Source organism: Alligator sinensis, unplaced genomic scaffold (assembly GCF_000455745.1).
Source record: "Alligator sinensis unplaced genomic scaffold, ASM45574v1 scaffold647_2, whole genome shotgun sequence".
In the NCBI taxonomy this organism is placed as follows: Eukaryota; Metazoa; Chordata; order Crocodylia; family Alligatoridae; genus Alligator; species Alligator sinensis.
This window is the reverse complement of record NW_005841832.1, coordinates 4,713,040-4,737,469: the sequence shown is the minus strand read 5'-3', so window position 1 is coordinate 4,737,469 and position 24,430 is coordinate 4,713,040. Positions and strand designations below refer to the sequence as shown.

Sequence of the window (24,430 nt, the reverse complement as noted above, 5' to 3'; positions counted from 1 at the left end):
TTTTGGGTATACTGTCTATAATTCAGCATCAGCCAAAACTGTGGCATCTGCCTTCTGAGTCTAATACAGGGCTTGAGGTGTGTACCTGAAATCATGTAATGCATTAAACATAGAGAAAGTATTTGAGAAAAAAATCATTAAAATTGCTTTTTTGGAGAACTGACAATTCAGAAGTCTGTCTTCTAGCAAAGATGCTTGGCCCTCATATAAAGTAAAAGCTGCAGATACATAGAAAGTTCTCTGTGCAGGCAGTACATGGGATTTGTTCATGTTTAAGAAAAGTTCTAATCTTTTAAAAAGAGAACACATACAATATATGTTCTTGACAAGAACCTCTTTTATTGAGGCTTTGATAAGCTTAGTTGCCCAAACAGGTTAAACAAATATGCTGTCACAGTAAATAAACTGCTACTGCAGACAGAGACCTAATAGCAGGAAAAGTAAAGGTCAAAGCACAGTACTTTGTTCTGGAAATATTCTTGTCCCAATATGATGCAGACACGGTCATGGTGATTTGTACCAACTGAGATACAAAAGTAAGCATCTTTGCATTGAAACCTGCCAATAAATCTAGTTTGGAAAAGGACAGACTAATGGAGTGCTAAAGTCAACCTGCAAAAACTCAATTTTCCTAGAGGTACTTGAGCTTCCTCAGGGTCAATGTCACGTGAAGCCAACTTTCCTCAGTATCAGAATATGTTTTGAAATAAAGCATAAATTCCCAAATTCTTTTGGACTCCCTCTAGTACTCCTATTTTCAAACTTATCTGGCCTTGTGCTACCAAGTAAGCACTTTTTAGGAGTCTTCTGCTTGAAGTTACCAAGTAAATTCAGTATGTCCAACATTTTTTGTTGGACATGCTGGATTTAATGTTCAACAATTTTACATGCTGTAAACTGAAAGCTAATAAGGTCCTGCAATTGCTCTACTCTCCTTGTTATTTTTATTCTTTGTCAAAATCCTTTCCCGTTTCTACACTTTATTTTTTTTATTTTATTATTTAAATCTATGCCAGCAACCAAAAGATCCTGCACTGTCATTCCTTTCTTATTTTACTTTATTTTAATTAAACAGATTAAAAACTAATCCCACAGGTTACCTGCATATACTGTGTCTTGTGTGAAATATGCACCACCATGATCAGTAACGTATTGACTTACAAAACTTCTAGAGCTCCTGATTCTCTTTTTTCATTTGTTATGGAATTCTTTTTTTTTTAAGTTTAATTACAACCAGTCCTTAACAAGGTTTTTCACAAAAAAAGTGAATTGATTACTCATTTATTGCCAAAATAGCACCCTTTACATTTCTGTAAACTGGCCCTGCCATCAACTGTGTTGAACACCCCCTGTACTTAATATCATCTGTAACCATCAGATTCCAACCTCTATATGATTACCATCTGTAAATGATTAATAGATGGATGGTAAGCAGCTTGATTAAAACCGGTGACTCGACTCTTAACTGGTTCCAATTATTGACTGTAGCTAATAGCCTGTATTCATATAGGAGCACATAGATGTGAGTTGCATTGTAACAGTAGATGTGCTGTTCAGATCTGTGAACCATCACTTTTTCCCCTTTTAAAGTGGAGGAACATTGTATCTGTTCAGACCTAAAGGTACTAGTCAACAGTCCAGCTATTTTTAACACACAGATCAGAAATTTCTGGCCCTCTGAACAAGAACCCAGTGTACCAAAGTCTAGATGACAAGTTTCCAAAGGGACTGCTGAAGAATGACCATGACCACAAATCTGTTTACAAGACCAGTGAACTTCGAAGTATCTTTTGAAGAAGCAGCTGCAGCAACTCCAAGGTTTCGATCCTGGAGGATTCAACCTCCAATTCTGGTCTTAAATTGCAGCTATTCTATTTATGCCACAAGCTTCCCTTCTTCAGCTCATAAGATATTGGGCACAATGGTGGGAAAATGCTCACTGAAGGGAGATGGGGTATAGATCGATATAACAATTATAGGAATATCAAAAAACTTGCCAATATAAGTTATGATGTAACTTACATCTGAGTGTTTCTGTAGTGATACAAGCATAACAAAACACCATTTTATTCAGGGTTATATTAACAGTGATTAAGCTAATTTGTAACACTACAGAAACCTGCAGATGTAACAGTTCTATTGTGAGAGCTGATGTGTATGCTCAAGCAGCAGCTTCCCATCCCCTTAAAAGGGTTAAAAGAGACATTTGTCCATAGCCTGTGACCAGAAGCCTGAATCCAAAGTACAAGTTTTTTTCCTGAGAAATATTATGACTGTATGGTATCTAAATAGTGCAGTGATTCTCAACCAGCGTGCTGCAACTCCCTGGCATGCCACCAGATTCTTTGAAGGGTGCCACAATATGCCAGGGGATAACCAAGGAGGAGATAAGCAGAGCAGATAAGCATAAAGTCAGGCTTGTCCCCACCTGGCCCATTCCCTGACGCCCAATGCCTGGACCTTCTGTAAGGAGGTAAGAACTATGACACATAAATTAGTTTTTGAAATAGTGTGCCACTCAATTCACAGAAGTTAAGGAGGGATGCCTCGAGTCCAATGAGGTTGAGAATCACAGATCTAGAGTCTAGGCAGTAGCTAAAAGAGACAATCCAGACAAAGCTAGAAGAACCTTGTAGTCATGTCAGTACCCAAGATCAGGTGGGTGGGCCGTACCTAGCTGTTACTCTCTCAAGAGTGAAATACTAAAGGGGTATCTGATCCCTCCTCAAATTGCAAACTAGGTAAAAAACTACTTGTGAAACTGGCACAGAAAGAATGGGAAACAGATCAAACAAATGTATTATGAAGCCAGATGTCATCTTAAGAAAGAGAAGGAAAATGTTTGGGAAAAACTGAAACGCCCAGTTCTTCAGGTGGAGAGGTCTGAAAAAAATGATTTCTCTTTTTCTAGGCATTTCTCAAGTTCAATTTTCCACAACTAGGAAACAATCTAGCTGCAGATCTATGTTGTATACGTGAATCATGACTATGCTAGGAAAAGCTGAGTTAACTGGTCATTAAGTTAACTAAGTTTTGGAGCCTTCTGCTGAAGAAAGTTCTATAAATCCTCTTATAAAAGCCCTCAATAATATAAAGAGATCTGGACATATGTGCATGTGAGTGCTTTGACAATGCTGTGAGAAGGTTCTGTTCTCTGAGCTACACCAGATAGCACATCCCATGAGTGAGGGGACATTTAAAAAACAGAATATATTTAAACAAGACAGTGAAGAATGCTAACATTGAGAGATTTTCTATATATTAGCATGATTTATTATGCTAAAAATAAAAAATGTATTTAAAGTAATTGAACTGTATTATTATATATGCACATACACCACTGCATAATTGTGGTATTTTCAGTTTATCACTTTTGTATGTTAATTCCCATAAACATTGAAGGTCTTTTTAATTCATCCTTAAGAGTGGTATGTCAAAACATCTTAAATTGAACTTCTGGCATTAGTTTGGCTTAGTTTAAGCTACTGATTAATGAAAGCTTGTGTTGAAAATGATTTATAGTCTGTTAGTTATAGTATTTTTCCCTTTATACAAAAATTAATGGATTGCAGTGCCATTGAAAGTTGCCACATTAACAACACTAAAAAGTGCAGCCATTGATTTACTGGCTAGACAACATGAGCTGTTATCAAACTACCCCACTACTGCTCCTTGGCTCTGATCTTTAAGGGCTGACACTAAATATCAAGAGTATAGTTATTTTTCCAGGACTATTTACTTTTTTCACACTCAACAGAGAGGGCAGCAAGGCTGCCAAGTAGTGGTAGCTATGAGGCTACTGTTATTCAAACAGATTATAGGAACCACACCAAAACCACCAGTTCATTTCACAAAAGCCACCTTACAGCTCTCAAATTAGTTAGTTGGTACCTTTTTATCCCTATATTGATTTTAGGTCAGATCTGAATCTGAAATTTGGCACCAAGAAATTTCCACATAGGCACTACCATCATATTCTTATAGAAAATAACAACGTTTTGTCTCTATTTCTGTATCTATCAGCTTCTCTTTTAAATAATTTTTTATGGGTCCCTCCTTCTCAAAATGAAACTTCTCTAACTTGCAGCATATGTATAAATTACATGCAACAGTATATTGTGCTTGTATCAACTGCCTCTTCCAAACAGCAGAACTCAGGCAAAAAAATCAGTCCAGAAAAGCAGAAACTAGATCTTTGTGTATCTATTTTAAGCAGAAAAACTAGAAACCCCCACGGAAACCAAAACTCTTGTTCTCTACTCATCACTGAACAGCCTCAAAGAAGAGACTGGAAAATTAGATGCTGAAACATCAGTATCTATGCGATCCACAACCTTTTCCAAGTAAAGCAATGCAGAGAGCCCTAAGAGAGAGTAAATTAAAGACTCCTCCCCCTCAATATGTTTGTATTTACAAACCTCAACCACTAATGTAATATTTCTTCTCTACAGAATCTCTTTTGATCTTTTTCTTTTTCAGTTCTTTGTAAGATTGGATTTGCAACAGACACCTATTGCTTGTTATTGTTGCTAATACAGAATTAGAATATGGCAAAATGCTTTACATAAAAAACAAACACCCACCTACTTTCCCAAAACTATATTTAAAATTGTAAAATGAATGTAAACACTGACTTCAGAAAAGTAATTATGCTCTATGGCCTATTTACTACAGTATTTATGTTTTGTGAACTACATTGGACAGTCACTCCCTTGCAGTTCACAACCATATCCCAGAAATCTTTTTTGTGTAAGGAATGTTAAATCTCATCTTCCCCTTTTCATTAGAGAAATTACTGTATAATACAAATATGGACTGGAAACTTTATCAGCCTTTAACTGAGGAATCAGGGTGCAGAGTACTTTACTACCAAATTCAGTTTTTACTTGCACGTTGCCCCCATATCCTACCAAGACCCTCTCATCTGAGTCTCATGGTGCTTTCTATAGATATATCTATATCTATCTACCTATATGTATAGCTAGATATATACAGACAGATAGATAGATATAGCTATATAACTACAGCTAGCTAACCAAGCTGGCAAACCTAGGGCACATTTAAACTGCTCTTTCAGTGCTCTCTAGATTGTTAATGAAAACACCCCACACAGCTGCTCCCATTTCACATACTCCAAACCAGGAACAGAAAATGGTGAGGATGCTCCAGGTAGGCTCACTGCCATCATTCTTGCAATCTGTCTCTGGTGTGATTGAGAACATTGGCAGAGGGCTTTCCCAGAATGTCCTCATCACCTCAAGGATAGGTTTGGAGTGGGTAATCAGGGCTTAGTTTGGAGCAGCAGCCTCAAAAAAATCACTGGAGGCAGCACTGACATGCCCTTGAGTTTCATTTTCCTCTCCAGGTTATGTCGTCTGGTGCCTTCCATAATTCTGGTTTGCCCAGGACAGACAGACAAGTTCTCCTACAACTTATATGAAAAACCGACAAAAACCTTGGGTTATTTCAGCACAAGGAGTCATAGAATATGCTCCTAGAGGGCACAACGGTACAGCCTGGTGAGTGCAACACTAGCAACTACTCAGTTACAACAATATGATTGCTCATTGAATTCAGATCAGATGCTGATCAATCAAGTTAATTGTGTAACTAAGACATACCCTACATGCTATCTTGTCAAAGTGTTTTGTTAAATGATCTGGGTCCTATTTACCTACGGGATTGTCTTCTCCCTTGAGACCCAACGTGATCCCCAAAGTCAGCTGAGAGCAACTTCCTGCAAGTACCATCAATATGCCAAGTCAATGTGGCAAAAATGTATGGAAGATCATTCCTCGCACAGCTCCACAGCTCTGGAATTCCCTCCCTCGAGGCTTATCAGAGCCTGAGCCTGGACATCTTTCAGAAGTACTGGAAGACCTTCCTCACTTAGCAAACAAAGCTAGGCTGAGATATTGCTGTGGTGTGGGGAGATCTCTGTTTTATGTGGATATTCTAATTCTCTTTTAAGTTATTTTGTTTCCTTGTCAGACTCCTATTTTATACAGGTATTCTTCTCTCTTATTGTAAGCTATCCTGAGCCTTTGTTGGGAAGGGTGTCATATAAATTGAATACATAAAGACAGTGAATTAGAACCTAAAGATTAGAATTTTTTTTCAGTTTCTATATTTCATGTTTGATGGGGCTTTGCAATTATGGTTTCTTTGGCTATCTAAGCAAAGTTCCATGCATAAGCATATGGGGGTGGTGGGAAGGGAATCTGTAAAGAATTAAAGAATGTGGCAGAGCCACACTTATGGTCACAGAAATGCACGGCAGGAACAGTGCCTCAAAATGGTTGAAAAGTACTTTTAAACTAACTAGTTTTTCTAGCTGATTTTTCCCTTTGTGTCATCTGAATCTCTTCCACTTGCATTCAGATTTCATGTTCTTGCACTCTGTTTAAAAAATACATACTGCTTCTCTCATTAGTTATGAAATATCCTATAAATGATATCTGTTTTTAAAAAGTTGTTTAAACCCTTTAAAAGGGGCCTGCATTAAAGATATAGAAGTCAACTTTCACCCTTTTTTAATTTTCTCCTTTGTAAAACACCTTTAATTCTATGCAAAAGAAGTATCAGTTGCCAGGTTCAGGAAAACAATTAGAAAGGCACCTCAAGTTTCTCAGGGACTTACTGAGTTACTTTTCTAAATGTCATTGAATGAGAGATCTGTGGCACTAAACCCAATAATAGGCACTGAAAACCCTCCGACAAATTCTTTCTGCAGTGGCAAATCTACCTTTATATAAACTTTTCTAATTCTACTGCAGAAATTAGCTATTGTCTTCACAAATATGCAAAAACTCATTAAGGAGTAGGAGTGGTGGAAGAAACTAGAAAAGAACAAATTTATAAAATATTTCAACAGTAAAACATAAAAAAAAACCATACCATTTTCAATTTTGCTTTTTGGATGTGGTCCACTAAATGCTAAAAATTTTCCTGGAACAATCCAGTTGAAGTCACCATTTTCTACCCGCTAGTGAGAATATCAGGAGAGAAGAAAGGGAAAGCATTTTAAATATTTGCACACAAGTTTTAAAAATCCATAGTTGTTTTTGGGTTTTTTTTACTCTACCCCCCACTATAGCAAGATAAGCAAAGCATCTCAACTCTAACTAATCAACTCAAATATATAGAAGAAACTCAATGTGTGTATGGCTGTTCTTCAGAAATGTATGCAGCAGTGAAGAGAAGCTGTGCAAACTTTTCAGGTAAGGTCAGATGAATCGTTTTGAACCCAAAACATTTCTGCTTAAAAATGTCTAACATCTCTACTTATGAACTATATATAGTACTATATTGTTAAATGCAACTTCAAATATCAAAAGCTGGCAAAAAAAGAAATCCTTAAGAACAAATTAAGACTAATTTATATTTTCTCTGTAAAAGCTGCAATCCACCTACTGCAATAGCTCTGATAAATTAGTGAATGCAGAAGCCAATTGTAAAAGTTATTCACTTTAAAAGAAACTGCACAGTTGCAAGTTCTTTTTGCGTTGGTTCTGTTAACCCAAACTTCCAAACTATTCTGCAAAAATGGAAATCTTTCTTCATCCATTCAATTTCTTCATCCATTTGCCAAATCTAAAAACATCTCTTGGAACACAAGACAAGATCAAAATCTTAAAACTTGTGTCGTCCCGTGTGTCGTCCCCCCCCCGCCCCGACCCAAACCAAGAAAAAACCAAAAACATACACATTGGTTATGAACCTACTTTGATAAAGAATGATGTATTTGTTCTAGCTGGCCTCTATGCCATGCCATGCTTGCATTATGAAGTTGTGCGCTGTTCATGAGAAGAACCTATATTGAACAGTCACCAAATCCTACTGAGTTCAAGGTTCTAATTACGCCAACCATTTGCCTGGCTATACCCATTAGGCCTGATACCATGGTACTCACAGAGACATAACCCCTACTTCTAGTGTTATCTGAATAAAGACTGATGAATAGACTCCTTTGTTGGCATGTGGGAGAAATAACACAGTTTATGCCAATAACTGTACTTGGTGGATTGAACAGAATTTTGTGTACCAATTGGCTTTCCACTTGATAATTTAGAAATATTTGTATATTTTTAATTTAATTGTATTGTGGAGTTAAAATTCTTTATCTTAAAATGACATCATTAGTTACTCAGTTTTTAACCTCCCTGAACATGTATACCTGATCGTATCTAAGGCATTTCTACTTAAAGGCTCAAGTCCTCCAACAAATTTCTCAGTAGAAAATATGGTAGGGGTTGGCCAAACTTCAACTTTCTTTTATGTATTATCAAATAGTGTGGAAAGCTGCCATCCCTAGTGAAACAAAGGTGCAATAGATGTTTGCAGCACTGTACATAAGCAGCTATAAAACTGCTATAAATTCAACATTTTATATCCTGACCAATAAGTGAAGAAATCTATAAGACTAGATCAGCTTAAAACAATGAAAGCAAATTAATTTGTATTAATTATTTTAGCATATCTGTCCATTTAAAAATAATTTCCATGCACATTATAAGCCATCACATTTGTTATCGTGCCAAAAAATTACCGAAGTTTTAACATTTTAAATCAACGTCTTGGGAGTATCTGAACTGAATTAATACACAAAAAGAGGTCAACTGGTATGGGAATTTGGGTTAACTGGAGAAAGAATAGATAAAAAAACTGAAGAGGATTCCAGGTAAAAATTAATCCAAGTCAACAGACAATGTTCCCTTAAATCCCATTTTCTTGATTCTGATATTCCGTGAATGAGTTATCACAAATGTAAAATGTTTAATAAATAATGAATCTGCTTTGTACATAGTTTTACCTAACTGCTTACACAACTTTCTAAGAGAACTTGGCTGGACATGCACTAAATACATATTCCCAATCAGCTATCTTTTGTTTTTTGAATAAACATTTTACCATAGTTCACAGGAAAAATGGAATGAATCAAGTCCATCTAGATTAGTTGCTCAATATAAAATATGGGCATTAAAGCAAATCCTAAAGTAATGCAACAAAGGCTGCTGTTGTAAAGAATATTGATTTCTAAACAGTGTGGAACACTATCACATCTAGAAATATGTCTTCCCAACATTGTTTTTACTTTTTTTCCCCTTTGAAACAGGCAGACTACAGTAGAACACCACAATCATTTGTCTGTCCTCTGCACACTTAACCATAGCTAACTTCTTCAGAGCCATACCTCCTAGATAGGTGTGCTGGAGAAGCATTTCCTACAGTTTCATGCATTTCAAAGGGAATTTTGCCTAGGCATTTTTAAGATCTGATCAAAACCAAATAAAATAGCTCTTTATTAATGTTACAGAGGCATGTTTACGAGGGTCTGAAAGTCTCTGGACATATTATTTTTATTACGTTCAACTGCAGTAGTACACTTAAAAAGGACACCTCTGAAGCACCAGTCTGTGCTAGCCAACTGCACAATTTTCCAAGCTTTTACATTTTCTACACCTACAGTAGAAAACTACAGTACTAGGTAAATTCAAGTAGCACTGCCTCTAAAAAAAAAGGTCCAGGAAAGATTTTGGTATTATTAAAATTTAACGTATATAAAATCTGGTCTATTTATACTTACTCTATGTTTATTATTATTATTACTATTATTATTTGTAACTTTAACATAAATGTAACACAGAACTGATAAGGCAAGAATCCATCTTACAATAACTATGGTTCTTTGACATGTGGAAGTCAGTCTGAGCCCTATCATGCCCCAAACAAGTAGAAAACAGTGACAATACCATGGTGAAGTGGCCCCTTTGGAGAAAAGAGCCAATTTTCCACCACACAACTAATAGCTAGTGGAAATACCCATTTATAGCCCACTTCCAATATTCTTGAGAACAAGGAGATTTCTTCACTGCTGTCTGCTCATTATGTCTCTAACCCCTGAACTGTGGCAGTGCTTCAAAGATCTCTCAAAGGCTTGTTGTGTTTGGCCATATGGGAGTCTTGGTGTCTGAAGCAGTTTCTTTTCATCTTGACTTTCATGCTGGAACAGACATTGGTTTCATTCTTGTGGTGATGCTCATACATGCACTGGCACCAGACTTTCCTTTGGTACCAGCTTCTCCATAGTGAGAAGCTGACTCCACTCTTATTTTCTAGCATACAATACAGCCCCAAATAAAATAGGCACCTTGTTTTTGAAAGGAAGAATGAAAAAAAAATCTTTCCTTGAAAACACTGGTAAGTAGCAGTTAGTCACTGAGTAGCAGCTTCTATAATAGAAGCCTCTGCCAGGAGGAAAGAGAAAGTGTCCCCAGATAGCATCTTACGAGCTCCATGTATAGCATTATTTTTTGCTTCCCTCCCCACCCGCTTCCACTCCCGGCACAGCAGAGGCAAAAACTGATATTACTATATTTCCTTGCTTATAACTTATTTCCCAATTTCCAGCAGCTGAATTTGGGAAAAAAAGGCATATACTGTACATGGGAAAATATGGTAAGTGATCCTGACAAACAATGCTATCCAAGAAAAATCTTGTTTCATGTGCAGTGCACATCTGTACAATGAAATCCACAGAAATATATTTGAAAAAGTTATACATCTATGCAGACATTTCAGTTCTTGCTGAGTGCCACTGTATATACCACCCAGCTTTCTTTAAGCCAGGCTTAAGAGTTAGATGTTGAGATATACAAACCTCATAGTGTTCATATTCCTCCACATCAAATGTCTTAAAATCAAAAAATCCATGCTGCAAAGCCTAAAAAGGAACACAATTTTTCAGTTTATAAATAAAAGATTTATCATAATAATACATTGTCAAATCCTGAAGCAGAACCCCAATTTGTTGAACTGGAATCAAAATAAAAGTCACTGACATGTTAACGTTTAAAATTAAATTAAAAGCCTTTAACTAAGAGAATACAGCATGTACATAGTTACAAGTCGTAATGGTTATGTACAAATACTATATAAAGAGTTACAGTAGCATATGTTAACTTGCATTCTAATGTTTCCTAACTTTGAGTGCTTAACTACATACATTCATTTAGCACTTTTCCAAAATGCTTTTTGGCAGATTTTATAGTTTGTAAAGCGTTTGAAGATCCTTCCAACAATTTTTCAATTAAATTTTACATGAATTCTATAAGGCCTTTTGAATGAAGGAAGCCATATGATTGTTTGTCTCTAGGGAGTAAATGGAGTAGATTTCTGAGCGTGCTATCGTAAGCATTTGTCCCAATGTATCAGATGTGTCACACTGTTCTGAAAAAATGACTATGTAAAATGTGTTTTGGAATTCTAAGGAAAAAAAAATCTTACAAGAGCTACAGATCTAGGTGAAAAAAAAATCTATTCCGTTATTCTGCTATGTATACCCTGGATTCTTTTAAAGGCAAAGCAAAACTGCTTCATTGCTTCTTCCAAACAAATAAAGCAGGACACGTAATCAGCTCAAAATGCTTTTAGCTTTGCAGGTCAGTCAAATATTAGAGGCTGACCCTTGTAATGGAGCAAAGAAAAAAAACGTGATCCTTATAATCCTTGTTGACAAAATACACATTCATTTCAGACGCACTGCTGTGACTTCATGCAACATCTGTTTTTAGTCAGCATTTGGAGCTCTTACTAAAATTCCTCAAGAATTAGTGCCCAGTTAACTGGCAGGACTTTTCAAATCAATGTAAAGAACTAGAAGAGTCATCATTTAAGTTGCAAATGTACGTGCATGTGTGTATATAATGAATTGTTTTAAATGCAGTTTTATATTGAGATATACATTACAGATAGATAATAGGGATATTGAAAGAAATCTATTTTTCTCTATATAAATTACAAAAAACCAACCTTATGGTTTGGGTGGAAAGGATAACTTTAAAAAAAACTTGGAGTCAGTGATACTGTTGTGTTTTCTAGAACTTATCTATTGCTTCAGATCCCCTATAATGAAGTACAACTTAATATATCAACTGCCGTTTGAAACAATGTTAAACAAACAAAAGGAAATCTTAGAAAGCAATTCCATTTTTTTGGCAAAATGGCAGTGGAGATAGGGATAACATTAAAACATTACTTTCTAAAGCAGAATTTACTTTGTCCTCAGGAAAAACTACTTAACTAAATATAATTCGACTTTTTAAAGCTAGTTTATAATTATGTCTAACATTGTAAAATTAGAATGAAGAAAGAGATGACTAGTTACATTGTTAAAAGTGATGCCATTGAAAAAGTCAACTGGAACTTAAAATCACTGTTTTTTCTTAAAAGCTTTGGGAAGACTGTGGTATCCAAAAAAAAGCCCATTGTTACAAGAATGTAATGAAGTAATTTAATGCTAGCACTTACAATAAAACTGGATTAAAATCTAGAACAGAAAACACGGCTTGTTTTCTCATTGTCATAGATACTTGGTTAAGCAACATTTTTAAAATCATATTTAGACTAGTATCATTTAATTAAATGTTAGCTTCTTTTCTTAATGTGAGAGATTAACAATTTAAAATTGTTTACTTATTCATAGAACCAATACATTGCTGCTACTGGAAATGTTTCGGGAATTAACTTAGCAAATTCACCTGAATAAATCTCGTTCACATAAAAGTTCCTATAAATAAACCAGCCTTCAGAAGGTATAGAGAGTGACTGACTAGTATGGGAGAAGTTTAGCAGCTTCTCCTATCCTCAGAATTCAGAGTAATCTATTGCCCTGAGTTAGTGGTAGGGTATAACTTGTCTTCCAAGAACATGGTGAAATTTGATAGGTTGGTATCTTTTTCAGTACCTTTTAAAAGAAGAATTATTGCATTTAGTTCACCATAAGGAGGTGTGATATTACCTTTTTTATTCCCTGTAAACAATCCAGGATTGTAAGATTGTATGTACAGTTCCCAAATGAGGCATCCCTACAAAATTAATACAAATAAATGTTAAAATATACCCAAAGAAGACAAGAACAAGCAGAACACAGAAGCATTATATGTTTATTTCAATGATTAAATGCTCCATTTAAAAGCTCAGAATGTAAGTTAACAGAACACAACGCTTTACAAATGTACTTTACTTCTTTCTCTCCCTGAACTACTGAATTTTCTCATGTATAAGACGCACCATCCTCTGCCACCCCTCTTCCCCCCAGCAAAAAAGAGCTCTTAAAAGTAAGAAGAATGTTATACACCCAGGCTGCAGAAGGAAAAATTCCTTTTAACTGAAATTAACAGGTAACATGAGGACTAACTCAGAGATGTCAGAGAGAGTCTGCAGGCCTAGGTAGGGAAAAGGAAGAAGGGGCATGCATGGCAGAACCCTCCTCACTAAGTGGGGGGGAGTGCCTTATCGTACATTAGAAAATACGGTAACTCAGTTTCCAGTATCAAAACATGTTTGAATTATCTTTAAAAAATCAGTTCTTCCATCACAGCAGTTCAAAGCATTGGCAATGCGTAGAGGGTGCACGTGCACCCCCTGAGATTGGCTGTGCACCCTCTGGAAGCACCATCCCCAAAACTGATTTCGCTGCTGACTCAGCAATTGACTGCTGGGCCAGCCCCCTATCAGCAATCGGCCACTGGGGGACCCCTCCCCACTAGTCAGCATTTTGCCGCTGGGGGACAACCTCACCGTGCACCCCACCCCCCCCCATTGGCAATCTGGTGCCCTCCCAGACTCGGGAGGCACCAGTCACCCATGGTTCAAAGTAATCCATTTTCAGACAGCAGACCACCACTTTAAAAACAGAGTATTTCTGTTCTTTTTACTTACAGAACTGTTTATCATTTGAAAAAAAATATCTTTAATAAAATGTGTGCAGAAACTGTGACATGGCAAACCACAAAACAATAAGTTACTAAATAACCAACTGAGGCAAATCTTAATCATTTGTATTATTAAAAGACCCAGATTGCCGAGGCATGGTTAAAGAAAGTTAAAACTAAGGTTGATGGGCAGAACAAAATATGCTGTTGCCAGCAGGGTGCAATTTGCTTGGTACTATTGCCCATGTACCAGTGAATTAACTTATCAAGTTCTGTAAGTTGGAGCTTCCACAGTATTCAGCATGGAGAAAAAATACACACTCACATGTGCCTATGCAAGACCTGGTTTTCTCACTGATGAGCATACAAATTCACACTTAACATGTGTATGCAAATACTACAACTACTGGCAAAAATGGTCACTCGAATGTTACAATGTTAAACAGTAAAACTATTTGCTTCATATTAATCCCACTGAATCAACATAAATAAAGACATAAGTATGGTCAATAAGACAATGAACTACATAGTCAAACCCTGACAGCATCACCTGTGTGGGACTGACAAAAGCCTGTGATATTAACCAACTGACCACAACACCACAGGGGTTGAACACCAAGTGATGGCACTTGATGAAGAAGCTGTTCAAAAGCTGATGGAAAATTATAATAAGCATTTTCAATTTGAATGCATACTTTGTCCAGGGTTTCCGCAAAACTTACTCATGTTCTGATTGCTTTACAAAGGGTGGCACCATGGCTCCAAATTTGGTGGTTAAGTACTTATATTCTACATAAGCTCACAAAAATAAACAAGTAATGTCTGTCTCTAACACAAGACATGAAATAAACATAAAATTAATGTATAATGATAAAAATATACATTAATTGAAGGGAGGGGAGACTATTTTACCATACAAAAAGGATCTGAGTGCAAAAGTGCACAGCACTTACTTTTACTCCCAGTTGTCTCACTGCAACTAGTATACAAATACTAGCTTTATTAATATGTATGCAATACATATTCTTTCACCACATAACACATCTGATACTGCTTCAGAGATACTGAACCAATGTGTTACATCTAAAATTTAACACTGTATCTCTGATATATAAATAAGAAGTGCTATACTGACACCAGTTTCACCTAACTCAAGAAATGTATTTTGCCTAAATTCCATTTTTGTCTGACTGCCAAATACTTATGCAAATAATTGTATCCCCCAATTAATTATTTTGGTTCAAATAAGTAAGTACATTAAAATCTACTTATCCATGTGAAAATGAAATGTAAGGAGTAAAGAAATGTGATATCCCTGGGTATTTTTTAAAATTTTACCAGTTTTCAAGAAAAGTTATTTTTCATCTTCATTTAATAAAACCTACTATTGTGTAAAAAACACAAGGTAAAACAAATTTTCTAAGACCAGCTGGCAGTTTGGTTTTAGATATAAATAAAGCTGCATGTATAATAATGAAATGTTTATCTACTCAGCATTTTCTTCAGCCAAACAATAAAGCGGAGAATAAGAAATTGAGAAAAAAAAAAGGGGGGGAGGGGAGGAGAGAGGGAGACTCGGGGGGAAAACAATCTTCAAAGCCACAAATGAAAGATCTAACCTGGTGATAGTCACTATCACTTTTAGTATCAATTCCAAGAGAGGACACCAAGCAATCCAGTTAGAATATAAAATTGAACATTTCCTGTCTTTCAGCCTGAAATTAATTCATTAAGAATTAATGTGGGAAAGTCTGGATTTGAAGTGTAGTTCTACTGTAAAAAGCAGCTAGAAATGTAATGATGAGATTCAAAATATGGCCCCTCCACAAGTTCTGGCCCAAATGTGCGTGTTACAAGCAAACACTTTTTTAAATGGATGTCAGCCCTGAAAATTCTTAGTTTTGAAAGTCAAGCTGTTTTCTCATTTGTGCATGTAACTAATATTAATGAACATGATGTTAGAACATATTTAACAATTCAGCTCAAAGTATATGTGCCAGAAGAGAATCAAAGTACAAGTTTCTCAGATATCTCTTTGTTCTTTTACTGCTTGCAAACCAATCAATACACAAAAGGTAAAATCTGTTTGACTGTTTTCTTAAGCAGAATTATAAAACAGTGTTCTGGATTCCTGATAACTGCTCCCTTCTAAAGACTTGGCACAAAATTTACTGCATCCACCCAGCTGAACTCTTCACATCCCTCCTGGTAGCATACAAACACCCATGCCATTGTTATTAGTAGGTTCCCAGTTCAAATATAAGGATATCTCCTCATGTCATTTTCAAAACCAGCTATTGTTGATAATATAATATTAATCATATCACTGTTCAATTTTTCATTTGGTAGATAAGAAAAATGCACCTGTTTAATATGTGGCATTTCTTGAACTTTTTGTAAAGTTAATATTAACCCAAAAGCTCATTTTACAGCAGCAACAGTAAATAAAAAGAAATAAATATGTAAATAAATCAATCAGGCCTAGCTATCCCAGGCTGACTACGCAAAGGATCTTTAAAAAGCCCTTTCCCCTGTATGCAAATGGATTTGTAGGGTTTGGCAAATAAACCATTTTTTTGTTTCAAACTTGATTTTTTTTTGTTATTGCACAAAAGGGAGCAATATTTCAGGCTTCTTTAGAAAAAATATGCTTTGCTTCTAAAACTGTGAACTGTAAAGTTAGCTTTACAAACTCAAACGACAATTTTTATTCAAGGCACCCTTTAGTCAACTATTGTAAATAGATGGTTTACTATTAGAGTTATGTTCACAATCATTCATCTGATTATACAAGAAGGAATGTATTATAGATTTCAAGTGTCCTAGTAAACCAAAATTCTTATGGCTTTCAAATTTACTATTAACTAAAATATAACACTACCATGTATTCTTTTCATAGCAACAAAGGGCCATAAAAATCACTCCTGAGACTCACTAAAAGGCCTAGTTCACTATAAAGTTTTACTAGTAAAATCTGTCCTGTGAACAGAGCCCTGTGTGGGGAATTTCCCAGGCGTCTATTCTGAATGTGGCGCAGTTCAATATTTTGATTACTGACTCGGAGGGTGGAAATGAGTGCATACTTAGCAAATCTGCACTGGATACCAAATTAAATGGAGTTGCAGAAACATTTTGAGATCTAGAAAAACATGTTTGAAATTAATTGAATAAAATTCAATAAGGATATGTCTTGCACTTAAGACAGAACAATCAAATGCAAGAATACAAAGTGGAGAATGACTGGCTAGACTGAGATACTACACAAAAAGACCTGGGGCTGTACTGGATGCAAGATGAATAAGTCAACAGTGTGCTCTTTTTAAAAAAAAAAAGCCAAGGTGAATCTGAGCTGTATTAGCAGGAGTGCTACCTGCAAGTCAAAAGAAGCATTTTTTTCACTTTATTCAGCACTGGTGAGGCCTCACCTAGAGTACTGTGTCTAGTTTAGGGTACCACCATTCAAGACAGTGAAACTGGAAAGAGAAATTCTTCTCTTGCAGAAATTCTGATTCATTTTGGCTTATACATCTCTGTTTGCCTGTCTGCCTTACTGCCATTTTACTGACATTTTGAGTTCAATACTATAATCATCATTACCCACACATTTTAGAAAGAATTGCCTCATTTCTCCCACCACAGTATGCCAACTTTAGTTGAACAACTCTGCAAAGAGCTTGTGAAACCATTGCTACAAAAGATGCCAGCAGGGTTAGACTCCTCAAGATTTCTGTTTCTCTGTACCCTCATGAGTAATATATATACCAGCTTAATCATCCCACCACCTAACACTTTTCACAGGACTCTATCTGACACCGTATGGGCAGCTTATGATAAATATCCATCACCTGTATCATCCACTCCTCTGCCATTTTCTGATTCTCACTGATGTACACCCAACCCCTGTGACAGTTATGCCAAGAGCAAAGAATCTGTCACCCATTTCTAAATCAAATGTAAGCTCTCTGTTGATCTGTTTAGCAGCCATGATTCTAACAGCAAGACAGCAGAAAGACTGAAAACTAACATGAGAAATGGAGATTATGAAATGAATAGAGGGGGTTGTGGGAGTTTGGGATTGGATTCCCATAAATCTAAACATAATGATGATGTTCCAAACTACAACAAAATATCTCCAAGATGGCTTGCGCAAGATACACTACAATGACCATGTATAGTGTTGCACTCCTTTTGCCAATATGATTTGTTACTGTGGAGCCACACAAGAATACACTTTCATGACACAATAACACTGGCAGCTGTATCCTGACAATGTTTCCAGTATTTTTTTTTTCTTAAACTTAGCCCAACCGTGATCAGATGGTCCAACAAAAGGTATGAGCCTTTTTAAAGGTTTGCTATGATGTCAAAGTACAGAGTGGCATGTGTTCTAATAGCAGCATGGATAGCCTCTGTGTGTGGCACAGGGCAGAGAGGAGAGGGAGCATAAAGTAGAGCAATAGATCAGGTAGGGAGTAAAAAGCAAGCAGCAGAAAGCAGAGAAGCAGACTGAGCAAGAGAAAAAGACTGGAGTGGAACTCATGAAATGTGCAGGGCTTACTTTGTGGCATGCCTGCCAAAATGTTTAGTCCCTGCTGTTATAGCAGATCTTTCCACTTCTTTAAATCAGTATTTGTGCAACAAAAAAAGGAAAAAAATGTAACAAAATGATCATTCCGGTGCAATTGTTAGAAAAAAATCTCACTCCTAGATGTATTTCCCCCATTTTCTTTTACTTGGTCAATAAACCCAACATGGTCATTTTATTTAAAGACTCCCCTTCTAACTTTATTAATTTCTTTTGCACTTCATTAATCAAGTGCCTGTTCAGCTAAAACAAGCATATTCTAGTAACACTCAATGAAAAACAAATTTCAACATATAGGTAAAGTACAGAATAAATAAGGTCTGAAGTTAACTACATTTATGCTTTCAGCTAAAAAAATTCAGAGGTCCTTTCCTAAGCGTTTTCCATCTCCAACCTCAGAATTTTAAAGCTAAAAATTAATATGTGGAAACAGTAGTTAACAGTGAAAATATATGAATATATATTGGTATGCATTTTGTATTTATAAATTATCATCTGCATCCTGAGAGCTCTTCAAAGATTATCTCAAGTACTGCACATTGCAATCATTTAAAACTTTACTGTCAATATGTAATCTGGTAGTGTAATCTCAAAATCTGAATTCTGTTAAAATCAAATCATTCACTACTGGTATCTTTAGTGTTGTATGAATGGGAATAGTGAGACAATAGCTCACTGAGCTCAAGTTACCTGTTTTGAGAGTACCTAAGATCTCCAAAGAAATATTACCAACATATCTTTTGGCTTTTTAAAGTAAAATCACCTCTCACAGTGAACACATAAGATACCATACACAAACACTACCCAATGTTGCTGCAACAAAGTGACCACTGAGGGGGTGTCTTATCTAAGACTACAAAAGCTTCTCATAGGTTATAGACAACATATATTCATCCACAACAGAATGCCAACTAAAATGCTACTTTCCTACTTCTGATTTTTGGTGCTGGCATACAACAGTTCAGTCTCTTCTAAACACTCTTCCTATCAAACCACGAACGAGACAGAATCACAGAAAATCCCACAGTTCCTACACCATCCCAATATAATTGCAAAGGAAACCATTAGTGTTCTTCAAATTAGACAAACAGCATTTGCTCAGAGAGAAGGCTCCTTGCTCTACACCAGTCTGGCTGCCAATGACTTTTAGGAAGTTCTTAAATCCTTCCATAAACAGAGGCCTAAAGTTCATCTCTCTTGAATTTCATGAAACTTAAATATAAAACAAAGGTCACCAAGGTAAGTTGCAACCAAATCAGTATTTCCATTAAGAAAAAAAACCCTGAAATACTTAAGAGTAAAATTCAAGTCAAGTAGCTGTTCTTCATTTTAACCTTTATACACACAGACACACCCACATGTTCAGATTTCCCCGCAGTTCCACATCCAATCTGTTCCCTTGAGCTAACTGGCTCCAAGTTCTTCCATCCCTTCCACCAATTCCTAGTCCCACTTTTTTCATCTACCCAATTCCACTCCCTCCCCACCCCCCAAATCAAATCCTAGTCCTCTGCCTAGACAATCTCACTCTCTATTCCTTTCTGCCAATATGTTTCACTGCATCTTTCTCCCTCAGTCTGACTTGTCTCCTTTACTTTTATTTGAGACAGCTTCCTCTTCCAGTGCTGTTTTGGGTGCTGGCAAAGGGATCCCTGGGTAAAATGGAGAAACTGGCACTCTGCTCTCAGTTCCAATGACCAGCTCAGAACAGGGAGCAGCAATTACATGGGAAGTCCAGCTTTGCCCGTGTAGCATGGAGCAAGAGCTGCTCTGTGGGGACAGTATGCATGTAATTCATAGCTGTGAGATGTTCAAGCATGCTCAAAATCTTCAGACATCAGCGCTAAAAATCAAAATAAGACAGTTGCCCACATGCAAACTAAGATTTTTCAAGGGTATATCACTTACCAATGCCAAAACATGGTCATGCTGGAGCTTTTCAAATGTTTCTGAAAAGCTTGCCAAAGTTTTACACTGACAAAAATTCTCACTTAACCTTATTCTCAACTGTTTTGGTTGAAACAATTCAGAAGGCAGCAGGTACGTGGCATGAACAAAGTTCAGCTCCAAAGGGTGAATTTGGTAAAATTATATGCAACTGAAAAAGGGATTTTAAAAAGAAGAGTGTCAGGCAGTCATAGTGATAGAGAACACTTCTGGTCCTGGCCAAAATTTGGACCAGAGGATCCTAGGAAAGCAGGGTGGGAAGGGACCTCATGAGCTCACATCTAGCCCAGCCCCCTGCTCAAGGCAGGATCATGCTTGACTAAACCATCCCAGCCAAATGTCTGCCTCGCCTACTTTTGAATTTACCTGTGTAGCTTGTTCCAATGCTTGATAGGGTGGCCATCATAGAGGGCAGTCCGGCAGTCCTCTGTCCTCTATTGATATGAAACTGGACCTTTATGAGAGAGACCTCACTCCAAAAGAAAAATAGAGGACATAAAGGCATCGGGTTTTGTATCAATAGAGGACAAAGGACAGAGTAGCAGAAAACTGGAATGTCCTCTACGATGGCCACCCTAATGCTCGAATACCCTCATAGTCAGAAAGTTCCTCCTAAATCTCCAACCTAAATTTCCACTGCAGAAGCTTTAGGCCACTGACTCCTATTTCTGTCCCCTACATTTACAAAGAAAAATCTCATCTCCATCCTCTCTGTAATTGCCCTTCAGGTATTTGAACTGCTAAATTGCTATTTGACACAGATTTATATTTGGTTTCAAAACATGAAAAATGTCAATCTCTACACATATGAGGTATTAAATATGGCATGAACTATAGTTGCTGGAATCTATGTGAGATATGCAAGCATGATCATACAAACATTAATCCTCAAAAGGTATTTCTTTCTCTTATGTCTTTATTTTCTTGGAACACTCAGTTCAATGAATGTCATAGGCCACAGACCCCCTACATAGGGTCTTGCCATTTAACCACTTCTAGGGAAAAAATTCCATTTCAGTTTTCCTCAATGTTTGACAAAGAAAAAATATGAATATGAATAAAATTCCACCTCTAAATTTAATCTCAGATTTTCAGATGCAAATTTATAAGTATTGAAATCTATTTTTTTTAGTATAAAGACAATGTGTCCATGTTTCCATATTAGGTAACTTTGCAAAAACCTTTTCCTTGATGCTGAAATAAAAAAAAAAGTAAAACGTCAAGGTTACAATAGGAAGCAGGATGTTTATGAAGGATATGATGCTGTTTTTTTCAAAAGGAAGAGCCTACATACTGCAGCAGAAAACCAGAGTTTGGCTACAATGAAAATGAGTCAGCCAAAAATAAGACAAGTCTCAACATATAACAGTAATTTCTAGTAGTTTTTACTAGTTTACGTAATTTTAAATTTCTCTAAGCTCCTTCCTTGTCTCAAAGTCTGCAGCTATTAAAATGCTTTCATAACTCATCAGAAAGATATATTCTGATATCTTTTCCACAATATGTTGCTGCAGCAGTGTTTAAATGACCTGACAGCTGAAGTTCTAAGCTGATTAACACTGTTTGAGGTCACCAAGCTAAATGAAACTGGATCAGTTGAGTAAAACACTAAATGAAAAACACATTTAGGTGTCCTCAATAGGAATCTGTCAATTCTGCAATCTTCTAGTATTTAATTAAAAGAAGGATCTGTTTCATACAAGAGAGATGCTCTAAAATATCTGTCATATGAAAACTCTTCCCTAACAAACTATTATTATTGAACAGTGATGCCTTGGATTATTACACTGAGAAATTATGACATCCAAAAATCAGATAATCTCTATCATGAAACTATCATTATGCCTAAATCTACTTTAATAGTGTAGGATTTGAGCCAGGAAGTTCTGAATATCAATGATAATTCATACAAAATTCATTTCCTTCCCTAGGCTGATTCCTCCTGTCCAAAACAGCTCTCTTCATTCACATATTATTATCGACAGTTCAGATTTGTCCATGCAACTAAGCAGCTTAGTTTGGGAGGAGAGGAAACAAAACAAAATATCCACACATTTGAAGTGGAAGACATGAAACCTAATTATTTCCTTTCTGGAAGTGATTCCTAATACCACTACCAGGCAAGCTTTTTGGCTCTGTAATAAGTCTACCCAGCCACTCCAGAATCTGCATTTTTAAATTCATAATATAGCAAAAACACCCACCCCAGAACCCTGTGTTAAAAGAAGATTCTAGATCCTCAATGCTCCCACACCACTCTACAAGCTTATTGTCCAGTCTCAGCATCCCCTCTTCCTGTTCAGCTTCTTGTCAAGTCTTTTCATCTAGATACTCCTCTTTCTCCACTATATCCTTTTCACATGCCTCCCCACCAGCCCTCCAGTTATTTCCAGTTTCCCTGGACAATAATTCAAAGGCTCAATGCAGTAGCTCTCTGTCCTTCTTCAACAGCGTCTAGACAGATTCCCTCAATAAAACTCCCTATTAGTCTACTCCTGGCCCCCATGTATCTTCACAGGTCAGACTTTTGTCTTTGCATTTGCTTTAGACAGCTTTCTTCTCCAACACTGCAATGGAAAAGGGGCAAGCTCTCTGTTCTTGGTTCTAGTGCCAGACCTCAACATAACCCATGCCAGAAACTGAAAAAAACCCATTCTGTTCTTGGCTGCAGTACACTCAGAGAACAGAAATCTCCAGAATATTAAGTTGCAAAGCTCTGATGTGACTTCATCAAACTTGTGCAAGCAGTGTATTTTTCCCCCAAAAGGTTCATATAGCTTTTGCTAAACCTGGCAGATTTTCCTAGAAAGGCATGCTCACACAAAGGTTGAATTCCTCCTGCAAAGCATGGGTTAGCACAGGGGTGGGCAAATATGGTGCACGGGCTGTCTCTGACCGGCTAATTGATTCTATCCAGCCTGTGGGCAGGCAGCAACTCTGGCTCCAGCCTCTGCTGGTGCCACAGGAGACACTGGGCGGAAATAGCTCTGCCTAACAGCTCACTCGGCAGGCCCTGGGCAAGCCACACTCAGGCCCTAGCACCCCTTCTGGGGCTGGGTCAGTGGCATCCCTCATGCCTGCAGCTCAGAGGTGGTAGGAGCCACCCTGGGTGCTAGGACCACACAGTGGGTGCCCAGAGGCAGTGAAGTTTCCCCAGGGCCTCCCAGCAGATGAAGCCCCAGTCCCAATCCCAGCCCTGCTTCCTGCCTTGCCCCAAGCAGTGTCACAAGCTAGCCCAGCCACCTGCCATCTCCCAGCCGCAGCCAGTGCAGCTCCTGTCCCATCCCATCTGCCCACGTGAGACTGTCTTCTGGGGCTGGGATGCCTCCTGGAGGAAAGGCGAACCCCAGGTTGCAGGTGAGTGCAGACTGCATGGCCCTGGCATGGAACTGGGGCAGGCTGGAGGGGGCTGCTGGGTTTCCCCAGATTTTGTGGGGGTATGTGTGCATGGGAAGGGGTGAGAAGCAGGTGGGTATGGGGGGCAGGCTCTTGAAGGGTGGGTCAGGATGCAGGCTGAGGCAGCAGTTCCCTTGTGATCTGGGAAGTGGCTGGGTGGTAGCAGGGCTCTGCTGGGGGAGGGAACATCCTCCCTTGGCTGTGTCCTCCTGGTTGGTGTTGGTCCCTTAAGAGAAAGATTTTGAGCTATTATGCAATTGCCTGTATATACATTACTCAAAACAACATAAATTAGGACAAAAATTAAATTTTATTTCAAAAAGTATTTTAAATTTTGATGTTTGGTTTTTAGCATATGATTTGTTTTTTATCTACAATTTGTTAAAATGATATCTTCACAATGAATTTTATGTTTGTTGCCCTCAACAGCTCACCAAAACTTGTTAAGTGGCCCTACAGCCAAAATTATTGCTCACCGCAACCCTAAGTTAGTAGACAAGGTTCCTTGGGTGAATTTGATATCTTTTATTAGACCAACCCAAATGGTTGGAGAATAGTTATTAAGCAAGCTTTCGGGTTCAAAAACCCTTCGTCAGGCTAAGGAAGTTTCAGCAGTTGGTGTGTGCTCTTCCTGGATGGAATGAAAAGTAAAGAAGTCAGGGGCTGGGCTGGCGAGTCAGTTGCCAGGCAGATTGTAATGTATCAAAAATCCAATGTCTATGTTTAGTCCATGATCTCTAGTATCCAGCAGGTTGATGAAATGGAGCTCATAGGCTCGTCTCTGGGA

At 37.4% G+C, this 24,430-nt stretch overlaps 1 protein-coding gene across 3 annotated transcripts in view; it reads right to left on the bottom strand.

The window, feature by feature from the left end:
• Positions 1-24,430, bottom strand: part of CDC14A (cell division cycle 14A) — a 133,181-nt gene that overhangs the window by 47,539 nt on the left and 61,212 nt on the right. For all 3 annotated transcript variants that reach the window (XM_025197231.1, XM_025197243.1, XM_025197235.1), the window contains 3 exons: positions 12,800-12,866; positions 10,661-10,723; positions 6,898-6,985 (listed from right to left, as the gene is read on the bottom strand). In XM_025197231.1, the coding sequence (XP_025053016.1) occupies positions 6,898-6,985; positions 10,661-10,723; positions 12,800-12,866 (218 nt within the window). The remainder of the gene's footprint in view (positions 1-6,897; positions 6,986-10,660; positions 10,724-12,799; positions 12,867-24,430) is intronic.